Below are 17,190 nucleotides of genomic sequence, written 5' to 3'. Positions count from 1 at the left end.
GATACAGAGGGACCTAGACAAATTAGAGGATCGGGCCAAAAGAAATCTGATGAGGTTCAACAAGGACAAGTGCAGAGTCCTGCACTTAAGAAGGAAGAATCCCATGCACTGCTACAAACTAGGGACTGAGTGGCTAGGCAGCAGTTCTGCAGAAAAGGACGTAGGGGTTACCATGGATGAGAAGCTGGATATGAGTCAACAGTGTGTCCTTGTTGCCAAGAAGGCTAACGGCATTTTGGGCTGTATAAGTAGGAGCATTGCCAGCAGATCGAGGGACATGATCATTCCTCTCTATTTGGCATTGGTGAGGCCTCATCTGGAGTACTGTGTCCAGTTTTGGGCCCCACACTACAAAAAGGATGTGGAAAAATTGGGAAGAGTCCAGCAGAGGGCAACAAAAATGATTAGGGGGGCTGGAGCATATGATTTATGAGGAGAGGCTGAGGGAACTGGGATTATTTAGTCTGCAGAAGAGAAGAATGAGGCGGGATTTGATAGCTGCTTTCAACTACCTGAAAGGGGGTTCCAAAGAAGATGGATCTAGACTAGGGCCACCCGGGGGGGGGGGCAAGTGGGGCAATTTGCCCCAGGCCCCGGGCCCCGCAGGGGCCTCCACGAGAGTTTTCAGGGCCCCCCCACGAGAGTTTTCGGCAGCAATTCGGCGGCGGGTCCTTCACTCGCTCTGGGACCCGTCGCCGAAGACCCCAGGCCCCCTGAATCCTCTGGGCAGCCCTGATCTAAACTGTTCTCAGTGGTACCAGATGATAGAACAAAGAGTAATGTTCTCAAGTTGCAGTAGGGGAGGTTTAGGTTGGATATTAGGAAAAACTTTTTCACTAGGAGGGTGGTGAAGCACTGGAATGGTTTACCTAGGGAGGTGGTGGAATCTCCTTCCTTAGAGGTTTTTAAGGTCAGGCTTGACAAAGCCCTGGCTGGGATGATTTAGTTGGGGATTAGGTCCTGCTTTGAGCAGGGGGTTGGACTAGATGACCTCCTGAGGTCCCTTCCAACCCTATGATTCTAACATGAGGACATAAAATGATCAAGCATGCCAGAGGAGCACATTGCAAAAAGAGACAGATTGTGTTGAAGTGCTTCTCTGTGAATCAGAGCCATCCATCTCCATGTGCAAGCAGATTGGGCTGGAAAGAGAGAGAGAAGGCAGGAAGGACTCTGCCTAGCTTGAAACACTGACAAGACCAGCTCTACCTCACAGAATGGGCGAGAGCAGACAGGGGCGGAGCAGGAGCTGCATCTCAGGATTTTTATTTTGCAAAAATCTGTTAATCTCTAGTGCTTTTTATGAGCAGGTTAAGAAATTCCTTTATAAACCCTGTGTTCCTTGCCTTCCTACCACGTTTTCCCCAAAATAATTAAACTAGAAGTCAGAGTGGATCTCTGGGGTGGAGGGGGAGCATGTGTAAGCAAAAAGGAGGATGTCTATACAACAGTTTGGAGCCCCTGGGAGCAAATCTGAGAGCCTGCATTGCCAGACTCAGGTGAGTGGGCCTCTAAAAGCAGCTGCATAGACAAAGTTTTGAAGTTTAGTGTTAGGGTGGAGCTTGGGCTCTAAAGCCCACACCCTTCCCTATGCTTTAGGGTTGCCAACCCTCCAGGATTGTCCTGGACTCTCCAGGAATTAAAGATTATGTCGTGATGAAATCTCCTGAAATACATCCAACCAAAATTGATAACCCTACTAGGCTTCAGAACTCCATCCCGACCTGCAACTTCAAAGCGCTGTCTATGCAACTACTTTTAGAGCACCCAGCATGAGTCTGTTGACCTGGGCTAGGAGGCTCTCTCCCACATGCTCCAAAACGCTGTGAAGACAGGCCTAGGTGGCTCAGAAGGTCTGAGGTCCTGGTTCCAGGGCAGTTGTAGGGTTGCCAACTTTCTGACTGAACAAAACCAAACACCCTTGCCCTGCCCCTTCTCCGAGGCCTCAGCCCACTCACTCCATCTTCCTGCCTCCCTCTGTCACTTGCTGTCCCCCATCCTCACGCGCATCCTCACACTGTGGAGTCCACAGTGACTTAGCAGCATGTTGGGTCTACTTACAGAGGGTGACTGGACCAGGTTGTAACAGGCATCACACAGGTATTTTTTAGGAGGGATTTGAATAAGTAGGAGGTGGTGGCTTGCAAGCTGGCGTGAGGCATTCTTTCCAGAGGGCACCGTGGAAAAATTCATGAGTGGGAGAAGGGAATTATGGTATCGAGGCTGGCATGTTGCAACTGTTTTATGTTTTGTTGACAATTTGTATATCATTTTATTTTACAAACCTGTTGATTTAATATTCTGGTAATCTTCCAAATACCAGTTAGGATATGAAAGACTGCACGAGCACATTTTATGAACAGTTAGAGGAATTTGTGTCCTACCAGAAATGTTTGTGCTTTAAAGGGCTGAATTCTCCTGTCTGCTAAATCCACTCTGCATCGCATGTAAGTTTTCCCATGTTTTTAACTGACCAGAGAGGGCCAGTGGAGAAGTTTCTCTGTGTGGGGAAAATTCTCTGCTGGTGTATCTGCTTCCTACACCAGACACATCGTAACCCCTTGTTATGAGGGGAAGCAGGGAGTGTGTTGGGGGACGGGGTTGGGGAGAGCGAAGCTATACATTATCCCTCATAGTGTAAGTCAGCACAAGGGCACAGCTCTCTTACATGCTTTGGGACCAGGGATGGAGAATCTGAGACAGGCCTCAGTCAAGAATCTCACCCTAAATTGTTAGCCTATAACAAAACAGTAAAAACACAAGACTTTGTACATTATAGACTGATGCATTTATAGTTTCCTGTTATTGATTTCTTTCCTGCCTCTCGCTAGGCTCAGGGTCATTGCTTTACTATCTCCACTGAAGGTTAAACAGTCTTTGGTTTTTCTGATTCAGTTTATTTTCCAGATTCTAAGCATGGTTCTCTAGGCTCGTATGCCAGCACGAACCAGGAGCAATTGCATCAACTTTCAATTGAGTAAAACTGGTGTGAGCTCAAAATCAGGCATCCTGCCCAGATAGCAAAATTTTCATTGGACTGTAATTATTTTTCAAATAACAGCAGAAATATTAATAGTAATGCAGTCTTCTATTTTTTGTCTTTAATTTAAACTTTTGTTTAGCTTTGTAAGCCTTGATTATTTCAGGCTGTTGTGAAATGAGTAGTGGGGATGAAAGGGCTGGGGGAGTGTCTCTATATCAAACTCAGACATGATGTTATTTCCCCCATACTGCACTTGATTGTTCTTTAGTAACCGTAGGTGCTGGAACTAGGGGTACTGGGGGTGATGCAGCACCTCCTGGATTGAAGTGGTTTCCATTATATACAAGCTTTACAATCCAATTCAATGGCTCTCAGCACCCCCACAATATAAATTGTTCCAGCAGCCCTGTTGGTAATCTCAGAGGCGTAGCGAGCGCCCGCCGTACCCTCTGACCGGAGGGGGCCCCGCAAGGAAGGGGGCCCCTAAAAGTGGCAAAATAAATACCGCATTCCAGTTTCTGCATTGTAAGGGGCCCCGCCCGGACATATATTCGGAAGGGGCCACCGTTCGGAGGGGCCCACGTTCTTTGTTGCTACGGCCCTGGGTAATCTATTTATTGAAATAAATGTGTAGTCCAAATGGTGATGGCTGAGGGCATTATTCTGAAGTCTAGGCATCAGTATTTAAATACCTGGCACTATAGATTTATATCCCAGCAGGCAAGCCTTTCATTCTTCTGAGGTACATAAATACAGATCCATATCACATACAGTGAGTGTTTTCCAGATGAGACCTTTCAAAACTGAGGTCCTGTCTGCTCTGCATGGACAAAATCCCATGGCGTATATCAGAAGATCAAGGGTTTCCCTGTGTATCCCTAGCCAGAATTTCACCTACTCTGTTATTGTGCAGAATGCAAAGCGCCCCAGGGCTGCTACCCTTCCACTAAAGAGCTGACTGTATTTCAGTGGCAATATCATTCCTCATTTATAGGGCCTAATCTGATAGTCCTTTTTGAGGCAAACTCCCATTGACTTCAATAGTCAAAACTTAGTTTGACCCTTCAGCGTCAAATACATCAAATACTATACCTCTTCGAAAGTAGATTTTTAGCAATGTATTCTAGAAATTGTTTTGGTCTTTCCTTGAAGAATTCCTTGATAAGAGCAGGCTGTTTTTACACAGTCAGCAGCGATGTACTTTTTGTTGCATATGGTGGTCTAGCATTAGAGATTCAAAGTGAAATCCTGGCTCTTTAGAAATCAATGGCAAAACTCCGATGGACTTCAATAGGCCCAGGATTTCAACACCATCCCTTTGTCTTGTTGATATTTGGTATAAAAACAGCATCAGGTTTGACTTTTATAAATTTGGCAGTACTAATCATTGGGAAGCAGTTTCTGACAATGGAATATTGTTCCCAGAAAAAAGCTTTAAAGAGGTATTATGGTTGGTAATATTAAACCCCAACACTAAGAGAACATTTAATTGAAATATCAATGTTGATAGTGTAAGGCTGCAAAGTAAAACACTCAGGGATCAGGAAATGCCTGTGAACCTTAACTTTACCTCTTTGCATGTATATATCAGTCAATTACCTGATCACATATGGATGAGAAATTCCTATCAATTCACATGTGCACAGGCACAGTGTCAGTGGAACCCTGGGACAGCATTTAAAAAAAATATGATAAAAATTGTGCATAATAGATGATATTATATACACACATACATATATATTTAAACCTTCATAAATTGGGCAAATAAAAATTAATTTTCACCAGACCACTGGAAGGCATGTGTCCCAGGGAATATTTTCCTGTAAATATTTAGGACTATTTTTAAAAATTTGAAACTTTTGAAACAAAAGCAGAACTGTCTTTTTTCCTCCCATTCGTTCTCCCGCTTGAAAATAGCTGAACTGTTTTGCTCAAATTTTTAAAAATGTTACCCTCAGGGAGCAGAGTTGGAAAATAGTCTAAAAGGTGAACACTTGATAAAATTATAAGCAACTGAAAAGGCTCTTTAGAGTGGAAACATGTATACAACTTTAACTGGGGGCATAATAAATTCTCTGTGTTTTTTTAAAAGAGTGTTGGAAAGTCAATAAATTTAAAGTTAAAATTGTAGCAACATTATCCAAACTGTATATAACTTGCTATAATATATCAGAGTTGTGGTGACCACTTATATTTCAATGAAAGGCAGAACAACATATAAAATATAAGTATAAGCCATGTTTTAAGGGACACCACTGCACAACACTTAATTCACAGCATAACAACAAATCTTCATTCCAGGAGCCCAGTGTTTTTTCTACCAAATTAAACTTATTAAAAAACTTTTTCAGATGAGACTGAGGCACACATTGACTATGAAGATAATTTTCCCGATGACAGGTCTATGCCTGTGGCTGAGCATGAGGAAGAGCATGGCAAAGAGGAAGGCGAGGAGGAACAAGAGCAGGAGTTTTCCCACCCTAAAGAAACAGAGGCAGAAAATGTTGGAAGCAGCAAAGATGTTACTCAGGGTATAGGTTCTACTGAGAAAGGAAGCAAGGCACCAACTGAATCACCTGTGTCACTGCTGAGCCAAAAACACTTGTTTTGGTTCCCTGCAGAGTCTTTCAATGAGCCTGAATCTGACAAAGACACAAACGATGCCACTAAAACACAATTTTCTGATGGCAACAACCACATTGGAGTGAAAACCATCTATAATGAACCTGGCAACAAAATGATTTATGACAGCAAAGATTTCCCCATTGGACCTGTTCTTGTGAACAATGATACAAAGGCAATGAAAGATACAGTCACCAATACTGATGAATCCTGGTTAGATGGTTACCCTGTAACTCAGGAAGCAGTGGAGGATGACGAAGAGGAAGATAAGGTTGATGGATCAATGGGAACAGAAGATGACATTATCCTTACAACTGATCAACCAAATCATGTTGAAGTTAGGAAATCAGGCAACAGTAATCCAGCTCCAGACAAGGATTTAACACAGATTGTGGCAGCCCCAACAAGGATGCGTGATTATGGGATCAAAGAAATACCCTTAGTACTAACACCAACTAGTGCTCCCGAGAACGTGAGTGCTAGCAAGGGCTCTGAGGATGTGATCAGGTATCACTCAACTACATCTTTGGGATTTGTGACTCAGGAGTCTACTACAACAACTACACAGCATGACCGCCCTAACTTGAAAACTGCTACATTGAAAACCTCTACAACAGTCAGTCCCATTGACCACATTCCATATCCAGAGACAGAAGAAACAACAGCATACTCAACACAAGCAGCAACCACTATACCAACTTGGGAGGTCTTTACTGACTCATTGTCTAATGAATTTCTTGAGCAAGAAAATCTCACTTATGGCACAGGAGAAAAACTTCTCCCCACTTCTGAACCTTGTGTAGGAGAGGATTGTCCTAGCCCAAGTAAAGATCTCATGATAGCTATCATTGTGATTGTTCTATGTTTGTTACTGTTTGCATCGATACTGGCGGTGTGGTGTTTCAAAAAACGGCAACAGAAGAGTTCTGTATATAAATTGAACGGAAAAGGTCAGGCTAGACATCCCCATCACCACCAACAGATTGAAATGCAGAACGTCTAACCTGCTACCTGTTTTTTAGCAGACACTAGGAAAGCAAGAAAAAAAGTCACATGAATGGTGGACACTGAAACCCATCAGTGCAGGAAGCAGGGGGCAAAAAACCAAACAAAAAACCAAAAAACCTGTGTGGGAAAGAAGGAAGTTCAGCTGTTTGAAATCACAACTTAATATATCTTGACATTTCAGTGTTAAAGAATCTGTACATTTTTACCACATGGGTCTTTTTGGAGATCTCAGCAAAAAAGAATGTGTTTGGTAGCGCAACTGGAGATCATCCAGCATTTACATTTTGCTCATATTAATTAATAAAAGCAAATTCTTTGTCTACGACAAGCCAATGGCAGGACTGGTCAGACCTTTCTGCTTTACTCTCAGTGAGCCGGACAAAGAGATGCAGGGCAAAAGTCTCTCTTTGAGCTACCACATATGTTGGTGTTTGTTATTTCTTTTAGAACTAACCAAATTTGTCAGGGTAGACCAAAACCAATGATTACATGGCATATCATGTGAGGAAAAATATTTGGTACAGCATGTTAATGTAATGGGTGATATTGCATTTGGAGAGATGATCACTAAGGTACTTTTCTTCAATGTTGTGAAATTTTCTTGAAGCACGTTAACCAAACATGTAGGACATTAGGAAATTTTGGGGTTAGGGGGTGTTGTTTTAACCTTAGGAAAGAAATGCCTTTTTTGGTATTAATATTTTTTGTGGAAGTAATGCTTTCTCACTGGAATTGAGATAATACAAATACTAGAAAACTCCATTCTTCCTTTAAAAGTAAGCAAGCACTGTGGTAGTCAGTGCATTCCTCCTTTCAGGTGCTATGAGTAGTCCCTTACTCATCAAGGAGCCAGACAGGAATAAAGACCTTGGCAGGAAAATACATCTAAAGTAATTTGTTCTTCTGAGTAATAGTGCTTTAAGACCAACTGATGAAGATGTTGAATTTAAATACACAGCCTATAATGTATGAATTAAAAATGTTATGTAAAATATATTTGCCACATTATTCTATGGGATGACTGAAGTACACTTGTATACTCAAATATATTTAAAAAAAAATAGATCTTGGGGTCAGATGGTTCTCTAAAAAACTTCTGTTCAACGTGCAGCAGCAGTCAAAAAACCTAACAATGTTAGGAACCATTAGGAAAGGGATAGATAATAAGACAGAAAAATAATGTCATGATATAAATCTACTCCATGATATATAGGTACTCCAATACCTAGAATACTGCTTGCAGTTCTGGGTACCCCATCTCAAAAAAAAAATATTAAAATTGGAAAAAGCATGGAGAAGGGCAACAAAAATTAGGACTATGGAACAGCTTCCAGATGAGGAGAGATTAAAAAGACAAGGACTGGTCAGCTTAGAAAAGAGAGGAGTAAGGTGGGAGATGCTAGAGGTCTATAAAATCATGAATGTTGTGAACAAAGTAAGTGATTTTTACCCCTTTACATAACACGAAAACCAGGGATCTCCCCAATTAAATTAATAGCAGAGTACTTCTTTGCACAATGCACAGTCAACCTATGGAACTCATTGCCAGGTGATATTGTGGAGACCAAAAGAATAACTGTGTTCAAAAAAGAATGAGAAGTTCATGGAGAATAGGTCCATCAATGGCTATTAGCCAAGATGGTCAGGGATGCAACCCTGTGCTTTAGGTGTCCCTAAACCCCTGACTGCCAATAGCTAGGACTGGACAACTCAATAATTGCCCTGTTCTGTTCATTCCTTCTGAAACATCCAGCACTGGCCACTGACAGAAGACAGGATGCTGGGCTAGATGGACCACTGGTCTGACCCAGTATGGCCATTCTTATGTTCTTATTCTCTGATGAACTGAAGGGGAGTAGAAAGTGGTCAAAGATATGATGTGGAACAGTGGGAGATACATAAATTCATAAAAACTGCTTATTTTGGTTTGAAGTATAAAAACAAACCTAGGCAAGGAAGACCGTGGAGGCTCTTCCAATATAACATCCTATTTAGAATTGTTAAGAATAAATATGGGAGAGAGATATAGAAGGTGTCTTCTGTCATCACTGGAATAATTTTGCTTATTTAGGAATGAAAAATCTTACTATTTGTTCTTACCTGTCCTAATGACAAAAGTAGTACTCATAACTATGAATAATCTACAGGTCAGAAATGAGCTCGTCTTCTACTCCTTACAGTGCAGTCTCAGCCAAAATACTCAAATTATTCAGTAGATCAAAGCATGAAGGGGGAAAAAGGTGAAATATTGAAAGAGGAATCAGTGGAGATCATATAGGACCAAATTCTGTCTTCAGTTACAGTGGTGTATATTCTGAGTAACTTTGGCCCCATTTTGTGTAACTCAATCCCCATATACTGCTAACAAAAATTAAAAACAGGATTTTAAAAATATAGCTACACATTTTGTGAAAGAATATGACTTTATAGTGAGCAAGAGGAGTTGAGTATTGTTGCCTGGATATAGACAGCAAGAATAGAAACAGTGCAGATTTGTAAATAGTGTGTTTCCTGTTATACTGCATGACTTTAATGTGTTCTAGAATATGAAATAACCTAGGATTACAGTTGTAAAATATTTTTATGAGGTAACTTTTTTTAAACAATGGATTTAGCACTAAGTAACTTTATGGAGTCTGTTAACTCAACTAAAACACTTATCTGTGTGGAAATATACTGCAAAATAAATGCAAAAACCATCAATTTTTAAACTTTTTTTTAATCTTAAAGCACCAAATCAGTGTTACAGTTCTGCATAGTGTTATTTGAATGAAGTACAGCTCAATAAGCTAAGTAAACAAAGTCAGTACTGTTAGTGTCAGGAAACGTACATGATGAAAAAAATCATACACAAATAAAGTTACAAATGCAAACTGCATGGGGCTCTTGTGAGACTCACAGATGCTTGTTATTCATGAAAAGGAACAAAATGTACATTAACATAGTACTCTGAGGTATCTACAAAGGCAGGGAGGAGAGGGATGTTCTTGTTCAAATAACTGACTAAACAAATTTGTTTGTAGAGGAAATACTGGTCTCTCCATCAGGGATTTCTTGGAGCAGATATACTCCCTGTTGTTTTTGTGGATACAGAAATAAGGTGCCACCGGACTCCTTGTTGCTTTTGATATTAGAATTAGTCAAAAAGTGTTAAATCCAGGTCATCAGCCCGATTCTATTCAGCAGAATGTTTTTTCCTCCTGAAATTTACATCCCGAACTAGAATGCTGTTTGCACTGGTGGGCACTTAATAACCAGAGACACTGACCAAAATAGTTGAGGGGAAGGGGAAGAGAAGGGGAAATCAAACTCTCCTTTCATGTGTAGCTTGGCTGATCAACTAAGGCAGGGTGTGGAGAGCATGATAAATACAAATACTGGAAGGATGAAAAGGCAAAAGTGAGGGGAGGAATTACTTAACATAGTAAAAGGGTATAACTAGGGATAGCTCAGTGATTTGAGCATTGGCCTGCTAAATCCAGGGTTGTGAGTTCAATCCTTGAGGGGGCCACTTAGGGATCTGGGGCAAAATCAGTACTTGGTCCTGCTAGTGAAGGCAGGGGGCTGGACTCGATGACCTTTCAAGGTCCCTTCCAGCTCCAGGAGATAGGATATCTCCATTAGTTAATAAATAAACTAGCAGCAATGGGCTGAAATTAAGACAGGGAAAACCCCTTCTCCCTGACCGCCCCCAGATCCCCTGCCCCATCCAACCCCTCCTCTCATTCCTGACTGCCCCTCCATGACCCTGCTCCCCATGTTCTCTGGCTCCGACTGCCTCAACCCCTATCCACACCACCACCCTGAACTCCCGTGCCCTATATCCAACATCCCTTACCGCGCTGCCTGGAGCACTGGTGGCTGGCGGTGCTACAGCCGCGCCGCCCAGAGCACCAGGAGAGGCAGCCTTGCCACCCGGCTGGAGCCAGCCATGCCACCGCACAGCACAGAGTCAGGCTGCGGCTCTGCAACTGCGCTGCCCCAGGAGCTTGCTGCCCAGAGCATTGTGCTGGCGGCGCAGTGAGCTGAGGCTGCAGGGGAAAACTAGGGGAGGGGCTGGGGGCTTGCTTCCCGGGGCCAGGAGCTCAGGGGCCGGGCAGGAGGGCCGTAGTTTGCCCACCTCTGTTTTACAGGATTATGCTCCAGAGAGTAAATAAATGTCCCAACACTTTTTGCACATAAATGGGAGACAGAGAGAGAGAGAGAGATGGACACACAGGGACAAAGCTAATTTTAAAACAGTTATATGCAGTTACAGCTCTGACTCCCATAATCCCATTATTTTAAAATGGGTAAAAATTCCATTGCTTTGCAAATGTAAAAATGAATCATATTAACTACTTAATGCCATTTAAACACACCTATCCAAAAAGGATATTAAAGGCGGCGGGCGGGGGGGGGAAAGAGGTTAAAAATAATCAAAGAAACTTCTACCCAAAGGTTACCATTTATAAACTTTAAAAACCGAGAACTCAACAGAATTTTGTTTCCATACATCACCAAATGCTTTTTTTTTTTTTTGGGGGGGGGGGGGGGGGGAGGGAGGAGAGTCTAAGCAACTGAATATTTCCTTACAAAAAAAAGTCTCCATTTATTACATTTTTCTCTAGGCACTGAAGAGGAGTTAAGATACAAAAACCTGATCTGCTGGTGTGTATAGCCAAAACTTTTGTAAATCAGGCTATTTCTTACTAATATGGCTTTTTGTATGTAGCTTAAACTCTCCACACTAAGTCATTCACGCATTGAGTCACCAGAAAAAAGAAGTCGCTGTTTAAAGGATGGCAGACAACCAAAAGTTCAGACAGCAGCAATGAAGGATTAGTTGTGGGTTTTTCTCACTGCCCTGCTGCAAACTGCATCACAGCTCTATGTTCAAACATTATTAAAGGAGTATATGTTTTCTCTGGCATCAGTACTCCTCTCCACAGTTTAAGTATTGAATTTTTTTCTGAACTGAAGTAGTTTTGGTTTACAGCCCACATTAGAACTTAAACATATTTCCATAGTAGCTGGCATATGCAGGCAACTGTTTACCCTCAATTGCAGCCATAATAAACGAGTACATTTACAATCCAACACATCTTTGTCTATTTGCAACTCAGTATTTAGAGCTGTAAGAAGTGCAGGTTACTAAAAATCACTTTTTAATGGAACCCCTTTAAAGGGGCAGATTTCCTGTGTTTGCCTTTGCTGTCAATATCCACCAATATTAGCTTTCTTGAATGCAGGGATATGCAATGGAGGTTAGCTACAGCAGTGGGGTAAGAAAAACCCATATAAAGCAGAACGTTCTAATATGGTTTTAGAGGGAATAGTTTGTTTCTGAGGTACATCTATGAGCATGGTTCTATACTGTAAAATATGTATGTAAAAATGGCACCTTCTTACTCAGAAGTATTTCCCCAGAGATATTCAGAATCACATCTGCTTTAATGATTAATTTAAAAATTTTTTTTTTGTCTTGGTAGCATTGCAAAGCAATACAGCTCAAGGGGAGAGAGAAAGGGAGAGACAACTGGATTCTGTTTTGCCTTATGAATTGGCAACAGAATTATTGATTAAGGTTTCATGGCAAAATCTTTATTGCTGGCAGTGTGAGAGAAAGAACCCAGCTTAACTTTCAGATTCCAGGTTGAATTTGCAGGAACTGACACTTAGAAAAAGATTTTTTCCTTCTAAACTGAACATATTTAATATAGAAATCGTTGAGACACAGTAAATATGGAATCCATTATGCCATTGTATAGTAGCTTTTCAGAACATAACTACTCTAATGTTTGAACAATACACGAAACCACCCCCCCTCTTATTATCTATTTTATTTGAATGAATGTTGAAGCTTATGAAAGTGAGTTAGAAGCAAGTGAGGCACTGTAGTAGCTAGAAAGAGTCCATGTTAGAATACTCAATACAGCTCTGCCAAATAAACTCACTCCCAACTTGCAATACTGCTAATAGTCCAGTCCTGATTCACAGTCTACAGATCAATAGAGATGGTCACTATACCCAACTGTCTGATAGTTTAGACGTGTAGACAAATACCCATTGGGAACTAGACTGTTACAGCCAAAGTCTGTGATCCAGTTCAAGCTAAAACTTGCAGGAAATTCACTATCCTACAAAAGGCCTGTGCAAAACCCTGTGTCCAACATAAGATCTTAACAGAGCTTAAGTGGGGCAGAAGCCCTGGTGCTAACCATACCCTCTGGGATGAATTTCATTCAGTGTTCACCAGTAATGCTGACAACATTATTATTTGTGTAATCTGCAACAGGCTATTACATAACTGCTTGTGGGCAGCAAGAGGCGGCTCAGAGAGACTAAGAGCAGTTATCCAAATATCTTGCTGGATTATTAGAAAAGCAAGCAATTATAAAAGGCTCGATACTACAGTTCTATCATAGGCAAGACCACCACTGAGGTCAGTTGAGTTATACCCACACATGAATGGTAGGATGAGGTGCAAGATGGCTATGTGCACCAATGCCACATGTTAAAGTGGTACGGAACACACTTCGGTCAAAACTGCCACATGTACACAGTAGCTTGAACGAGATGCAGTACAAGAGAAAGAACGGAGCATAAAATAAGCCTTGAATAAATATTAAAAGAAAATGAAGATGTAACATCAAAATCTCACCAACTAGGCAGAAGCTGCTAGGACGAAGGTGTTGCAGGATTTTTTTTGGGGGGGGGGAGTGGAGGGAGGGGGCACTGCCCTTCCCACCTCCTGACCCCAAGAAGAAATGGCAGGAAGGACACAGATTTATTGCAGTAACACACAGTGTTGGCATTTACCAATAGCAGCAGAAGAAAAATCACTTGAAAGAACATGAGAATGCTGAAAAAAGCTGCATTAAATACTAAAGGACTAGAAGAGCAGCTATTTCTCATTAGAAAAGAGCTGGAGCTTGAGAACTCCCTGCACTTGTTAAAATTGAACTGGCTTGGGACCATATGTAGTGGAAATTAGAAAAGTCATAAAAATCCACAAGGCACATGAACAAAATGAAAACAGATCACTGCCATTTTAGAAGGGTACATGGATTTTTGCATAAATAGTTTACAGTATAGAACCACACTACTAGATAAGGCTCAGATTTGGCATGGATATTTTTAGTAAAAAATCACAGACAGGTCATAGGCAATAAAAAATAAATTCATGGAAGCTTGTGACCTGTCCCTGATTTTTACTAAAAATAACCCTGACAAAATGGGGAGGGAGAGGGTCCAATCCCCACCCGTCGCGCGCAGCTGGGCTGCTGTGGAGGGGTCCCCCACAGTGGCTGGGCTGCTGCAGGGTTCCCTGCTGCCCACCACGACTGGGCAGCTGGGGGGGAGAGGGGGACTCCTACCACCTGCCGTGGCTGGGCAGCTATAGGGAGCCCAGTCTCCCGCAGTGAGTGGGAGCTGCTGGGGGTCTCTGAGAGAGCCGTTGCCTGCCGACAGCAGTCCAGCCCCGGGGCAGAAAATATCACGGAGGTCTCTGGAAGTCACGGATTCCATGACATAATCGTAGCCCTACCCATAGATATAACTAAAGATGTACATCAGAAACAAATTGTGGTGAAAGCTAAAGGGAAAAAGACCAAAATGATCACTTAGATGCACGTAAACTGGAAAAATCAGTCCCAGTAAGTCAAATTGTGGGCATCCATTCCTGAAGAGGTCTTTAAGGCACTTCATTATTTATTTATTTTTGTATTACAGTAGCACCTACAGGCTCCACTCAGAGATTAAGGCTCATTGTGCCAGGCACCGTACAAACAAGTAACAGGAAGACAGTCCATGCGCCACTGACCTCCAGGGCCGGCTCCAGGGTTTTGGCCGCCCCAAGCAGCCAAAACCAAAAAAAAAAAAAAGCCGCGATCGCGATCTAAAAAAAGACGTGATCGCGATCTGCGGCGGCAATTCGGCTGGAGGTCCTTCACTCCCAGGCGGAGTGAGGGACCGTCCGCCGAATTGCCGCCGAATACCTGGAACTGCCGCCCCTGTCCCGAACGGCCGCCCCAAGCACCTGCTTGAGAAGCTGGTGCCTGGAGCCGGCCCTGCTGACCTCACAATGTAGGTTTACGAAAAGACAACAACAAGAGGGGCAGAAGAATTGAAAACATAATTAACAAGAACAAGACAACATGCAAGGAAGTATCTTTCCCAGAACGGCCCCATATCACTCACATGTGATTTCTGAAGGAGAGGCTGAGAATCTCACTGAGGAGAAGACATTTGGGCAGATGACTTAACCTTGGATGTCAAGTTTCTGATAGGAGAGATTGGAAACTGTCCTTCCATACATCTTTGAGAGCCAGGGGATAGAGGAGATAACTCCAGAGTAGCAGCCTCTCCTCGAACTCTTGTACTAAAAGCATACATAAATTCTCTAGGAGATAAAATATCCCAGTAGGGTACAGGTACTCATATACCATGATGAGGGGTATATTTTAGTATGGAATGAAAACTAGCTTATAATAAGCTGCTACACATTTTAAAAGCAGAGTTAAATTAATGCATAAACATACAATAAATAAACCCTAATGTGAAGCACAACAACATGCCACATATGCTAAAGCACCAAGGCAGAGAGTGGGCCAAATTCTGCTCCCATTACAAGGGTAGCTGCACTGAAATTAATGGGGATATTATGCTGGATATACAACTGTGTAACACAAAAGAGAACTTAATCCATTGAAGTCAATGGATTAAATTGGGATTAAGGGATTGCTTACAAGAACATTTAGCAGCCAACTGGGATATGAATCTACTATGCCAGCCTGCTGTGAACTAACTGTTCCTGTGGACCCTTCTGATCCACATTGATCTAGTCCTCTTTGAAATGAGACTACATCAAAGTGCATTAGCTAACTGTTAATGCAGGTCAGCAGGGTCAAATGACAATCAACCTGCAGCAGATTAGTATGGGGATTCACTCCCCAGCTTGCAACAAACTAAATGTTCTGGTAGAAAAGCAAGAGAATCAGCAGACAGAATCTGACCCTGTACATCTTTGGTTATATTTTAAGGGTTTGGGTTTTTTGGTTTTTTATGACTAGGGATTGCAGGACAATCTAAAAATGAACAGGAGTACTTGTGGCACCTTAGAGACTAACACATTTATTTGCTCAAATAAATTTGATAGTCTCTAAGGTGGCACAAGCACTCCTGTTCTTTTTGCGGATACAGACTAACACGGCTGCTACTCTGAAATCTAAAAATGATTCCTCAACTGTGGATTTCCTTTCTTATTCTCTGATACAGCTTGGAGCTAGCGTATAGCTGGTAAATGTGTAAGCAAAATAGCAGGGTTCAAGTTATTTTTACTGACCATGCTTCTCCAAATTTACTTGCACATACTGGAACTCCATAGCTGAGTTAGGGCTCAGCCATGAAAGGGGCTGAATGCCCTTGCCTCCCATTGAAGTGAGTAGACCTCAAGCACTTGCAGGTTCTAGCTCTTAAAGAAAGACCTGATATCCTGGCTTCACTGAAGTCAATAGGACTTTTGCCATTGACTTCAATGGGGCCAGGATTTCACCTATTATCTTTAAATACAATATTTTTCATGGTCTTCAAAATACTTGTTTATAGGGCAGGATCATATAACAAGGAAAATACACTAGTGAAAAAGGTAGGAGTTCAATCTCCCAAATAGTCCTCCCACCTATGGTCAAAAGTTGGTATAGATGTATTCTTCATGATTACATCCTATCTACCATCAACAGTGGGTACAGAGATTATGATTACATCTCAAGTTTGCTCTTTATTAAGATAAATGGTTCTTCAAAACAGATAGCTTTATCTCTACTTCCTTTTGGGTATGAAAATATGCAGATTGCCCATCAGACTAAAGAGCCTGAAAACGCTTATCTAGATGAGAGAATACACAAACCATACTTTTTACCTGATTAGCTCTTACTCACATAAGTGAAACTACTCACATGGACAAGAACTACTTGTGAGAGAAGAGGTATGCAGGATTGGGCCCGAAAGGAGCAAAAATTGAGAGAGAGAGAAATTTAACTACTTATTGCATTAATTCTGACTGATCTCCTGCTTCATGATATTGAACCTTGTGCAATTTTCAAGACAGATCAAAAATTGCTGACAGAAGCAATTTCTCAGAGCAACTTTTAAAAGGCCATTAGTTAAGTCAGTGTAGTTGTAGCCCTGTCAGTCCCAGGATATTACAGACAAGGTGGGTGAGGTAATATATTTTATTAAAATAAAATGAAAAAAAATACTACCTCACCCACCTTGTCGCTCTAACTAGCTAAGTCAGTTAAACAAAGCACATTTCAGGTTTTTTTTTTTTTTTTTTTATTACCACCATAATGCCTGGGAACGCTAGGTATGGACCAGGACCCCACTCTACTAGGGATTGTACAAACAGAACAATAGAAGAGTCTTTGCCCAAAAAGTTTACAATCTAAATTATGGAGCAGTCTGTTTGATGCATTAGCATCTTTTGATGCACTGAAATTTAGTGTAAGTTTGTTACTCATCATGGGGAAAGCCATATACAAAATACCATTACATGCCTCAGAAAATCTGGAGAATTGATATGCCCTATTCAATTA

General features: G+C 41.7%; 1 protein-coding gene across 1 annotated transcript in view; it reads left to right on the top strand.

The window, feature by feature from the left end:
- LOC113409534 (sushi domain-containing protein 5-like) overlaps positions 1-6,608 on the top strand; it is a 65,151-nt gene extending 58,543 nt beyond the window's left edge. Inside the window, exon 5 of the mRNA XM_026663562.1 lies at positions 5,335-6,608. Coding sequence (XP_026519347.1) covers positions 5,335-6,608 — 1,274 coding nt within the window. The remainder of the gene's footprint in view (positions 1-5,334) is intronic.
- Positions 6,609-17,190: the final 10,582 nt, after the last annotated feature.

The sequence above is a fragment of the Terrapene carolina genome, unplaced genomic scaffold (genome assembly GCF_002925995.2).
Source record: "Terrapene carolina triunguis isolate 2854851 unplaced genomic scaffold, T_m_triunguis-2.0 Scaffold33723, whole genome shotgun sequence".
Classification (NCBI taxonomy): domain Eukaryota; kingdom Metazoa; phylum Chordata; order Testudines; family Emydidae; genus Terrapene; species Terrapene triunguis.
This window is presented reverse-complemented; position numbering and strand designations above follow the sequence as displayed.